The following is a 12,391-nucleotide window of genomic DNA, read 5'->3' on the forward strand; positions in this document are numbered from 1 at the left end:
GGGAAGCGGATGACCCTCTGCGCGCATGCGCGGCAGCAGAAGGCAGCAGGCGGGGATGATCACGTGACTGAGGGGGCGGGTGGGGTCTCTGCGCGCTCCTTGTGACGCCACAGACACGTGGGCGGGGTGGCCAGGAGGGGAGGGGCTGGTTGTCAGAGTATGCGGGCGCGCGGCCCCGCCAGGTGAGGCCGGGCGGCCTGCGGGAGCGGCCCTGGAGAGCGGCGCGGCGGGGAGGAGGTGGGGGCTTTGCATAATGCGCTGAGCTCGCAGCCGTGTTTTTGCGGGCCTGCCGGCAAGGCTGGAGCCCCAGGTGATGGGCACTGCGCGGAGCAGCTGGGGCAAAGCGACGCGCGCTATCGCGGCCTCCCGGGGGTGCCCCTGTGGCTGCCGTGCTTGGCCGGGCAGCCCGCGGGGGGCGGACTTAACCCCTGGTGCGGGGGGGAGGCGTAGGCAGAGGAGGGGATTGCTGCTTCCCCTGGGAGCGCATAGCAGGCCCGGGGGCTGAGGGGGTGAGGCGTTGGCTGGGGAGCGCCCAGCCCAGGTGCCCCGGCGCCGCCTCCCAGCCCGGCTCGCCCCGCTCCGCCTCGGCCGCGGCCTCAGAGCCTGAGCACTTGCTGCAGCCCCGCATCCCTCTGAGGCAGGAGCGTGACAGGTCGGGGTAAGCGAGGCGAGGTGGCCGTTTCTGCGGGATGGGGGAGCGCCGGGCGTCTTTATCAGCCCCAGTTTGCCCCTTCGGGCACCCCTCCTGGGTGTGTGTGTGTCCAGCTTCCATCTACCGGAGCGCTCCGGGACACGGAGCCGTCCCTCGGGGCCGGGTGGGAAGCGCCCCCCTCCCCCTCCCCCCGGCCCCCGCAGGGTGGAACTGCGCCACAGCTGTCGCGGCGGCCGTTAACGGACGTCCCGCCCGAGGCGGCCCAGCGCCCCCTCCCCACCGAGCCGGGGCCCCGGTGGTGCGTCTTGCGCACCTCTCTGCCGCCTAACGGTTTCGGGCAGTGATGAATAAGTAGTACGTGTACAACTTGAGGCTTCCGCCTCTGAAAACTTACCTTCTTCCACTACCTGGACAAAATCTGGAGCTAACTAAACTGCAGATAGTCTCGTGTAGTGGTGCTTTTACTCCACAGCTGCAAAAACTTTTTTTCCTGAAATTAGGAACATGCATGCTTTCTAAAGATACAAGTTATTAAAGAAAAATAAAAATGTGGTTATTTAATCCTATTAGCTAGTCAGTATTCCACAGATGTCCTCCTTCAACAAACTTTGGGTTTTTTGTGCCACCTTCTGAGTCACTGTGTATATGCTAGTTATCCTCATTTGCTGGTCCTCATAGCATATTTCTTTTCCCTTAAAATAACTAGAATGAAATCATGGTTTGCAAAGTATATATCTTTATATAAGATAAAATGCAATAAAATAAGTGCATTTGACCTTGTCTTATCAGTTTCTGAAAGTACTGTTTCTAGCGTGTTTTCCTTTTGTCGTTCAAAGGGCATTGACAGCAAGACAGCAGAATGGAGACCAAGTGCCGTAGTCGATCTGTATTTTGCTCCAAGACAACCATCCATACCTTTCTGCTAGGAGGGGTGTTTATAGCACTGGGCTCAAGCCGAATCCTCCTGATGAAGTATTCTGCTAATGAAGGTGTTGTTGAACAATGAACATACAATGTATCTCAGATAAAAAAGAGTTGATATTCAGGATAAAACAGATACCCCAGAACCTAATTCTCTACCTGTGGAGTTCTTAGCATAAACGTTCTGTTATATAATTTGAGAGAGACTTTTCTATAATTGAAAATGTCTGTATAGTCACTGGGTCTACCTTGAAGTTGCAAGGTGCATGCATGGTCCATGTGGAGATCCACACTTAAAACATCAGGCAATGGGTTACCTTATAGCTGGTTTACAAAGACCAAATTATTGTGTAAGCACTATCAGCTGTGCATATCTTGACTGATGTATTTGTTTCACAACAGGTTTAGGAGAAAGTGGTGTAATAGTGTGGATGCAGTAACTGTCTAATGTTACTGCTTCTTCATTCAGAAAGTATTAGCAATATGTGTTTGAAGTGGTTCTTAAATGCTAATAAATAAAAAAAAAAAATCCTAAAAGAAGGCTTGGTCATCTTGAAAGTCTTTTCCTTATGGAGAAAAAATAACATATTGCTATTTTGGGGAAAAGCACTGGCTTTTTTAATCTTTTAAAACTACAGTGCTCTTGGGTTCTTCCAAAGAATTCTACTGTAAACTGAGACCAAGCAATGAAAAACTTCAGCCCAGAAAGGAGATTGTTCAGGAGGTTGTTCATCATCAAAGATGGGGTATTTATAATGAAAGTGCTGACACAGGGCCTTTTGTGTTTATGGAAAGTGGATAAATGTATGGCTGCAGGGGTTAAAATGGTTTCTTGCTTTAACTGTGCATACAAGAGGCAGAATCTGATTGTGTATTCATTACAATTTACTGAATCCCACAGATAACAAATATGATTACCTTCCTACAACAGTGAACATATGTTCTGAAGTAGTAAAATTGGTGCTGTGTGTGGTATTGGCACTATGGGTTAAGAAAAAAGGTAAGTACCTATGTGTAAAATCATTCAGATGATTTCATGTGACTTTAAGATTTGTTGTACTTCAAATACTTTTCTTCTATGACAGATTCACATGTGGTAGTCTGCAGTAGGTTCTGCTAGTAATGTTTGCTGGGATTGTGTCTTCCATGCAGATTTATAACTAAATTAAAAAGAAAAAAACAATTTATAATTTATGCTGTAAATTCAGGAGCTCCTGAATTGTTTGTATGATAGCCGAAATGGGGACAAGTAAGCTAAATCAGGAAGTGTAGCAAAGATGCAGTCTAACATTTTTGGAGTTAACGCAGGCTTAGGCTAGGATAACATGAATCACCTCAAAGACATCTTTGCAGAAGGACTGGACAGAAGCTTATAAAATGTTCTAACTCAAGGCCTTTATCTTCTGATATCTTGGCCACTTCTCTTCAAAAATACCACCACCTTCCAGTGAAGAGGCTTTGTTTGTGTAGTAGGATTTGGGTAAGGAGCAACTCTTGACTGTTACAATTCAATGTAACTTTGTTGTGAAGACAAATCTTGGGACTGCCCTCTATTCAGCAAAAGCAGTGTCAGGCTTCATTAGCTACTGGCTTTCTATTGCAGGTCCCTGCTACCTCCACACTTCTACAACTTCTGTCCTGATGTAAAAAGGATGAGAAGTTAACTTCACAGTGTTTGAGAACAGTAGAGGACATATGTTTAAATTGGAAGGGAGTGTCAGGCACTGCAGACTTTGTCATTTCATCTTAAATTGAAGTGCTAGCTGCATCCACTTCTCCATGTAACAGTCATGACTCTGGCAAGCTAATGAAACTTTTACCTCTACCATTTAGTACAGATACACCTAAGAGAGTGAATACGGTTTACAGTATTGGCTACTGCTGACTCCACATTTTCTTAAATCTTTTTATTTTTCCTTTTTTTTTTTTTCGGGGGGGGGGGTGGTCCAGACATCTGAGTTTTGCTTAACTCAATATCTCTGCATTCCAGAGAGTATTAGATAACATTGTGTAGTCTTAAGTCTGTGCTAACAAAGGTCTTTTGTCACCGACTCTAGCATAGTCTAAAGTTTAACACAATCTTCCTTTTAAGTTATGTGTCCTAAATACTTAAGCAAATGTCATTCTTTGTGCCTTGTCCTTTCTTTGTGCTTTCTTGGCATATGTTTTCTTTTGACCTAGATTGTGTGCTGTGTGATATAAATACTGACTTCTGGTTTATTTTTGTGTCTCTAACATTACTGACTGCCCTTTGGGTACTATATGAACAGGTCTGTAGTCTGGGTCTTTGTTTCAGATCTAGACATGATTGATGATTGTCAGAAAGTCACCTAGTAATGATCTATTGCATGGACACTTTGAGGTGCTTTCTGGCCCTTAAAGAGTGATTGATAACCTCATTTTTGTTCCCAGTGAACAAATACTCTGATGGGGGTAGAAAGTTCCTTGGTGTTTTTTCTGCTGAAGCAAGGGGGTGAATGCCCATAGAGACTGACTTGCTGCTCTAGCTGTATGTTCTGTCTTGGATCTGTCCTGCATGTTGCCAGAAGCCTGCGGTACCTGGGCTTTTTCAGTCCAACAGCGTTCTTAAAACAGAACAGTGATATGTGCTCTGTTATGAGGGGGTTGGAACAGGCTTTTGGTGATAAGAGGGGTGTCTTTCTTACTGATATTTCTTCTTTTCAGAGGATTGTTTGGATCATCACTTTGAATGTCTTTCGTGGAAGAATTTTTGTAATTCCATGAAATGGTCAATTCCTGCCTTTCTTTACTTTTTGGATAACTTGATTGTCTTCTACGTCCTGTCCTACCTCCAGCCTGTAAGTATACATGTACTGAATAAAGTATCTTCCAGTGTCTGAGTGATAACATTGCTCTTAGACGATCTACAGTTGTAACATAGGCAAGACAAGATTTGTAGGTAAATGAATGATCTGTTATCTGACCCGCTAGCCCTTTCCATTCTCCTGCCCACTGATCTCCATTTTACAACTCTCAATAGGGGAGGATCTCTCTGGTATTTCTCAATCCTAAGTGATTGAGAAATAGGCTGAATTGCTTAAGCACTAGGGAGGTTTTTGGTGCTTTCCCTTTGGTTTCTTTGACACTGTATTTCTCTTCCAATGCATTTGCCCATCTTGCTGGTATTCAAGTTGTAATTTTCTGTGCAGCTATCACTAATGTCTCTATGTAACTTCATGTGATGACTTGTTTTCTTTCTTCACTAATTCCAAAGAAAACCCCCAGGGTAAGTGAGCCTAACAGGGAGTGAGGAGGGGAGGAAATGTTTGACTCCTAATTTTTACATTTGTTTATTAGTTACCTTTAAACATGGAACTTAATTGATACTTTCTTTAGCTACATTCAGCCTTTTGGATGATTTTACATATGCTTAGGAAATAATACAATATTTGTGCTTTCTGTTTTTAGTACTGGGATTCTTTAACTTCTGTTTGAAGTTAAATGGACACAGATGGTTAGTGTTCACTATAAAATACTGTGGCTACCCCTGTTTAGCATTGCAGATTAATATAAATGTTTCTGTTCACACTCTTTCAGGCTTTCTCTTTAAAATATTGTCCTTCTAGGTGCACATTTCTGGCAGGGACAGAACAGAGTCTGGAATAGAAGGTGGCTGGAAAAATCTAATTAAAATCAACAATCTTGACATCTTAAAATAACATGCACAGTGTTTTTGTTGCTTTGGGAAGGAAGTTCAGCTATAATGTCTGTAATATTAGCAAAGTTTGATGTCTGAAAGACCACGTCAACACAATTGCTTTCTTAAAGCAATTTGATTTGGCTTGGTTAAAGTGATCTTTTATGAAAAGCACAGTTTGTATGTTTTACACATGCACGCACACATGCGTACACACACACACACACTTGTGTCTCTCCCCTCAGAACATGTGCTTTAAGGTTCCTCTTTAGAAATCTGGTGTTTTTTAACTCTATCTGGATATGCTTTGTGAGGATTTGCTGAAATTTTATCATTATCATGGTAAAACAGACATAAATAATAAATCACATATCTAAGTACCTGTAAGGTTGAATATTTTCACAAGGTACAATAAGCTGAAAGTGAAAAGGTGGAGGCTAGATGCTTGAAAGAGGATGGCCATGCCTCACTGAACCTGGTTTCATGTGACTTTAAAACTAAGTAGGTTTGGGACTAAGTAGTACTTAGGTGAGCAGGTGCCTAAAGTATGGAGTTGCTTTGGTGAGTTTTTTTTTGTTTCTTGAAGCTTAATGTTTCTTATTGATAAGATTTTATCTTTAGAGGCTTTGTGATATGTAGGTTAGTGGCATGGTGATCTTTGGTAAATCTGTTTTTAGTTCCTACTGTCCGTCTTGCTTCTGGAGGCCTCAGAGAACAGCACAACTCAAAATGAATGTCTTGTAACTATCCTGCTGTAGACTTTGATTATACTATGTTACCAAAGGTGTTGACCTGGGCTTTTACTGTGAAACAAACAAAGTATACAAAGACCATTTGTGCGTCAATTTTAGGTCAAACCTATTTCTTCCAGAATGGTTTCTGACAGTTCCAGGTTCACAATTTATTCAATATTATTCTTTTTCCAAAATGTTCACCTAATGTGAATTTTTAATTGAGTCTTAATCTCACAAGAAGAAACTTAAGCCATGATCTCTTAGGTGGATGTCTCGTGTCAATCTTCAGTTTACTTGAGAAACCTGTGTCATGCTGCTCCATGACACTACTCAGCAGATAGTATGTTGGAATAGAATGGAACTAATGTAATAGAAAAAGAGCCTCTGTTTTATCTCTGGAAATTAAAAAAGCTCTCCTTTTGCAGAATTGGGAATGTAAAATGTAGATGAGAGAGTTCGACATAAATTCTGTGTTTTCGACTTCTGAATCCATGAATGCTTTTGTGTAAAATTGCCTGAGAAAGTGATCTCACTCTAAGGTTGAAGTGGAGGAAAGACTTCAGGTACCTAGATTGTTGTAATTGTCATTCCTCAGTACTGACTACATGGGGCGATCCTGAATAAAACACAGTTTGGGGGGGGGGGCAAAAAAAACCCCCAAACCCAAAACCTTTTTCCCATTGATGCTGGTAGATTCTGATTTTTAATAACTGCAGTGCCTAAAAGAGCCTGCCTTGGGCCAGCATCCTGGTAGACAGTGGCTAATACAAAGAAATTGAAAAGACAATCCTGCCACAAGGCATTTGCAGCTTGGGATCATGACAGTGGGTTATGGCAGTATCATTATTATATGCTTATTCCCAAATTAGACAGGAGCTTTAGAGTTGTCTTCATTTGTACTTTGAAATAGGTGAATTTTGAGTACAGCTGCAGTCTTGAAAATTCAAGCTGAGCATTTCGTTATCTTTAATAAATGGTAGAGCAAAGGCACCTGACATACAAGAAGATTATTTTCTGCAAGTGCCTCATCTGAATCTGGGATATCATGAATGCTGTAAGCTGGCACTGCTGCCAGAAGCAGCCTCACCCTCTCCTGTTCTTTGATTCATGTTTTCATTTTAGTGCAACTTCCTCCTTTGTGTTGGCACAGCTGCTTTTGCAGCTGGGCTGGGGAACTGCTTTGACAGAAAATTAAAACATTTTCTTTTTTGTTAAGTTAGCTTTCAGCTGGATTGGTTTTCTCACATATTTGTACAGCTTTTCCCGCTATGGAGAAACTTAGGCTCTGTACTTTGAGATATTGAAATTGGGCTTCAACATGATTTAGGAACATGCATATTTTTTACTACTCAGGTAAGGAAGAAAGTTCAGTACCATTATGAACCTTTTCCCTTTGACTCCTGGCAGAATGGTGAACCTTCTGTGCAGGTGGGCTTTTGATGATCACACTATGTCTGGAGTGTAACTTTGTTCCCCTTCTTCTCTTTATAGGCAATGGCTGTACTCTTCTCAAATTTTGTCATTATAACAACAGCTCTCCTCTTCAGAATAGTGCTAAAGTAAGTAGTACTTATTAAAGTAAATGTCAAATTTTATCTTCCTAGCCTGGTTGAAGAAGTTATGCTGGATTTTTCTCTGTGACAAGAAGAGTAATTCTGTTTTCTTGTGGCTGTACCAGCTTGGAGAGATGGCTTTGCTCTGTGTATGAAAGTGCTGGAAATAATATCTTATTAGGAGCCCCTACATCTCTCCAAATTCAGTTACCTGTAATGGAAAACAACTGAAATTATAATTATATAATTACTAGATGGTCAAAATTAAGATTTGGGTTTGGGTACCTTCATTTGTGCATTAAATCTCATGTTTCATGGTTAGCACTATTACTTTGTTGCAATTCTGAATTGAATGTAAATTGTATGACAGTCTGTGACTTCTTTTTATCCATCAGACCTCTGTTTCCTTGGAGACCGCAGTTGCTTTTAGTTGTTGGGCAGTCAGTGTCTAGAACTGACATGATCTTGAAACTTTCCTTAAATTATCTGCACAGAATTCTCCCTCTTGTGCCCCTGTATTTGCTAGGCTGGAGCCCCCTTAACCTAGGGGAAAGCACACTGCCTTTTGGCATTTTACTGTTGATTCTGAAAAGCCAAGACTTTTCTGTGCTTGTTTCCTTCTTGTTATCTGTGGCATGGTGTCTTTTATGTGTTTTATAGGGCTTGTTTTTCTGTCATTTAATTTCTGCCAATGTGGTGGCTGTTTTGTCTACTCCAGGCGACAACTCTCTTGGGTACAATGGGCGTCTCTGGTGATTTTATTCCTGTCCATCGTTGCCCTGACTCTAGGGACTGGAGGCCATCAGCACAGCTTAGCTGCACACGGATTCCATCACAACACGTTTTTTAGCCCATCTAACCACTGCCTTCTCTATGATGAACCTGAGGAAACATGCCTGGAAAAGGGCAACTGTGTAGCATCAAGCTTCCTTCCCAGCTTTCAATGGAATGTCACCTCTACCATGGCAGGAGCATTGAAACCTCTCCGCCTGAGTCTGGGCCATCTGCTTATCCTAGTGCAGTGTTTCATTTCTGCTTTGGCTAACATCTACAATGAAAAGATCTTGAAAGATGGGGATCAGCTTGCTGAAAGCATCTTCGTGCAGAACAGTAAGCTGTATGCCTTTGGGGTGATGTTCAATGGGCTGATGCTGGGGCTGCAGGCTAAGGACCGGAGGCAAATAGGGAGTTGTGGTTTCTTTTATGGGCACAACGTCTTCTCAGTGGCTCTTATATTTGTCACAGCTTTCTTGGGGCTGTCCGTAGCCTTCATCTTGAAGTTCCGAGACAACATGTTCCATGTTATGACTGCTCAGGTCACCACTGTGATCATCACCGCGGTCTCTTTCGTCATCTTTGACTTCAGGCCTTCTCTAGAGTTCTTTTTGGAAGCTCCTATAGTGCTTCTCTCCATATTCATCTATAACGCCAGTAAACCTCGAGGCCTGGAATATGCCACTCTGCGGGAAAGGGGCAAACTCTTCAAAGGAGACACATGGGAGAGGTCAAGCGGGGTAAGGCTTTTCAGTACTTGTCTTCTCTGGTTTCTCTTTTGTTTCACCTCTGTTTACGCTATGGAATGCTTGGAGAATTCATTGTGCATGTGACCGGACTCGTCCCTCAACTCAAATACCAAAATTCCTCAATATTAGATTACATCTTTTAAATTGATAGGTTTTTGCTTTGCATATTCCACTTTTTCCATTCATGAGACTTATTAAGCCCGGTTTTCTTGCTGTGACTTTAGACAATTTGTGTGCAACTTCAGCTTGGTACAAATCCTCTCCTGAAACATTTATCATGAAAATAGTCTACTGGCGCTGGGCATCCAAGAATTGGAAGTGATGTCTGGGAACTAATTATACTGAAGTAGAACTGATAAATCTATGTGTAGCTGAGCGCACATCATGAAGAAATTAATAAATTTGATGTTAAAATTCTTTCTACCCTAACATTCAAAGATATGTGAAGGCAAAAAGGTAATGTTTATACAGATTTTTAACATGATTTTTCTTATGAGACATTTCCTCCAGATACTTGTATGTTTTTTGCCCTTCTTTAAACAGTAATCTAGACAACTAGAACATGGTAGAGTGGGCTTGCTATTAGGCATCTCTTTCAACTGAGCTGAGAAGTCAATCTGAGAGGGAAGTGGTTAGTGTGTGTGTTTGTGTGTGTATCTGCATGTACATATGTACTTTGTAAACACATTTTGCAACCAGCAGAGAGTGCTGTCTTCATTTAATTCTAGGAAACTTTTAGCTTGGAAAAGAAGAGATGTTTCCTGGCAATATCATATGGTCCCCTTTCAGGGTGGTGTTTAACAAGCAATAAATAACATGTAGTCATATATTTTTGGTATACCAGGCATTGTATATTTTAACACTTACAATTCAGCAGCCATGATAAAAACAAATAGCACTATGTGAGCAGGTTTTCTGATGAAGGAATGGGCTACAAGCTGTTTCAGGGAGAGAGTTACTAAAAAGCATTACAAATACCCGCTCATTAAAAGCATCTCCTTTATATCCTAGAGAAAGATTTTAACATACTTGTAAAAGGTTTAAATTACAAGACTGTGATTTTTATAGAAGAGACTCCTTCAAAACAAACTGCTTTTTCTGTCTCCTTCTTAACTTTTTTTTTTGTATTTATAACAAGATAACATTTGTTCATGTTGGTTTTTTTCTGCTTCTGATTCCTGTAGGATGGAGAAGAATTTGAGAGACTGAACAAACCAAGCAGTGACATTGATACAGATGAAGATTCACTCTAGCATGGAGTTGGCTCAGAGGAGCGCTATTACTCATACTGAGAGAACGTTAATGTTTATTTAATATAGAGAGAGGTCGTTTTTCCCCACTTGCAGAGCAATGGAGAATATTTGTGGGCTGGATATCAGAGATGGATGAGGAAAACATTCAAACTCTTACTTAAGCCATATGTATGAAGAGCTGTATTTCCTCTTTCCATCAGTGTTTTAAATGAGGAGCTAAAACCACACTGAAATAAACAGGGTTTAAAACTGGTGCAAAAAAAAAAAAAAGGAGGCTTGAACCCTGGACTTGACGGTCTTGGTGATATATGTGGTGTTGTGGAGGGCAGTCCTGAAGGCAAGATTCCATCACCTTTGGATGGCTGGCAGCCAAGCCCTCCATGCTTCATGACTCTGTATGGACAAAATACACTCATGACCAAAATGAGAGAGCCTCCTCCTGAAAACCCTTCAGTTCCATGAAATGCCCCCCTAGCACTTGCGCAATGCTTTCAGAAGAGAAGCATTATATAAGCACATATTTCCAGGACTTTGAGCCAGGTGGCATCTTATGCATGTCTTTGGTTTTATTGAGAGGTGATTTCAGAATTAATTTCTTATTGAATGATTTACAGAACTTAAGAGCCTTATGAGATAGGATGCCTAATTACAGTTGGGATTTGTTTGTTTGCTAGTGTGCCTGACATTGCAAACTGGAAGAAGAGCTTTCCTAATGTTTAGATATGCAGGCTTCAAGTCCACACCTGATTCTTATAGTTTCTCAAGTGAAACAGTTTCATTCTTGCTCTCTCTGGAGTTGCGGTTTGCCCCTCAATGTATACCAGCGATTTTCTTTGTACTTCGCTGCTAGAAAAGTTTTTTTTTATTATCGAGAAGTCCATTGGAAGTATACTTTACACTGTCTGTAAATACAGAGTTTTAAACTTTTATTTAAAAAAAAAAAAAAATCAGGTTAAGATCCAACTTTTTTTTTTTTAAATAGACTTGATTGTAATCAAATGAAAATGTGATCTAACCAACCTGGACTGTGAATGCTGCTTGAAAAATATATTTTAGAATTATGGCTATTATAAGAGATCACAGCAGTGAAAGTAGTTAGAAACTGTAGAATTACTTGGCCAGTCTACATTCTAGCAATAATGGAAGAAGCAAATGGTGTGTGGGAGCAGTGAAAAGTACATTAGATTTGACTGAAGCAATATTACTTGAACAACACCAGGATTCCTGGGTTCTAACCCCATGTCTTCCACAGCTTTGGTCAAGCATCCTGAGTCACTGCAACTTCCTGTATGAATTACTTGGTTAATAAAGCAGAGGTGATAAAACTGTTCCCCACCTTGCAGGAGTGATACGAGGATTGATGAATGTTTTTGCAGCAACTTCAAATGTGTAAACATTCCAGTAAGTCTTTTCCTTTTTTAATAATTAAGATGTTATTAGTAACTTTATAAATAATGAGGCAAATTGACTGTTTCATGGCATTTTGGCAATTCAGATTCAGATAACTGTAGTTGAGTAAGATTCCCTCTGAATCCATCTCATCAAACTTTCACTTGAGAATGTATAATAAATCAGATAATTTGGGTTAGGGATACATTGATCCTCCAAACAGGCAGATCTTTGGAGTGCAAGTTTGGTCTGAATGGTCTTAATTCTGTCTTCAGAATTTTTCATTGGTGTAACTGTACTGGCTCCTGTGGAGTCCTTTTCTTTCTGATTTTCTTTGATGTGACTGAAAGAAGAACAGATTTCACTGACTTTAGCCACTAGCTCTCCTCAAATTTTCAGTGTGACACTGTTGTGTGCCTGTCTCCCAGTGTCTGGGAAATTGAAATATGAAATGTCTTTGTAGCAAATGCTGAGTTTTACATGCAACTTATTTGTCATAACTTTGAAAGAACCTGAATAAAATAGAAGTATATTATACAGTTTGAGGGCACCATAGGCTCTTTTTTGCTTTTAAAAAGGCTATGTGTAGAGAGTTCCTTGCACTGGGACCACTATATGAAAACAAATATCATGTAGCCACTCTGATGTCCTACAACTTCTGGAGCATGAGCAAGAGGGTGCAGGTGGCAATTTCATTTGGTGACACTT

At 41.1% G+C, this 12,391-nt stretch overlaps 1 protein-coding gene across 6 annotated transcripts; it reads left to right on the top strand.

Annotated features, from left to right (window-relative positions):
- Positions 1 to 162: 162 nt before the first annotated feature.
- Positions 163 to 12,225, top strand: SLC35A5 (solute carrier family 35 member A5). 6 transcript variants are annotated; one of them, XM_067301729.1, is made up of 8 exons: positions 163 to 237; positions 1,489 to 1,641; positions 2,475 to 2,573; positions 4,259 to 4,392; positions 7,457 to 7,524; positions 8,237 to 8,628; positions 8,764 to 9,032; positions 10,226 to 12,225. In XM_067301729.1, the coding sequence occupies exons 2-8, from the start codon at positions 1,512 to 1,514 to the stop codon at positions 10,292 to 10,294; spliced, it is 1,161 nt and encodes a 386-aa protein (XP_067157830.1). In that variant the 5' UTR covers positions 163 to 237; positions 1,489 to 1,511; the 3' UTR covers positions 10,295 to 12,225. The 6 variants fall into 6 exon arrangements, with proteins under 6 accessions (XP_067157830.1, XP_067157797.1, XP_067157821.1 ...); XM_067301696.1 differs by having other exon boundaries at positions 8,237 to 9,032; XM_067301720.1 differs by having other exon boundaries at positions 165 to 182; positions 8,237 to 9,032.
- Positions 12,226 to 12,391: the final 166 nt, after the last annotated feature.

This window comes from Apteryx mantelli, chromosome 1, assembly GCF_036417845.1.
Source record: "Apteryx mantelli isolate bAptMan1 chromosome 1, bAptMan1.hap1, whole genome shotgun sequence".
Classification (NCBI taxonomy): domain Eukaryota; kingdom Metazoa; phylum Chordata; class Aves; order Apterygiformes; family Apterygidae; genus Apteryx; species Apteryx mantelli.

Coding starts and splice junctions, on each gene's coding strand:
- SLC35A5 (XM_067301696.1), top strand. CDS start 1,512: ATGGAGACCAAGTGCCGTAGTCGATCTGTATTTTGCTCCAAGACAACC. Junction 4,393..7,456: donor TCCTGTCCTACCTCCAGCCT/GTAAGTATACAT, acceptor TTCTCTTTATAG/GCAATGGCTGTACTCTTCTC. Junction 7,525..8,236: donor CTCTTCAGAATAGTGCTAAA/GTAAGTAGTACT, acceptor TGTCTACTCCAG/GCGACAACTCTCTTGGGTAC.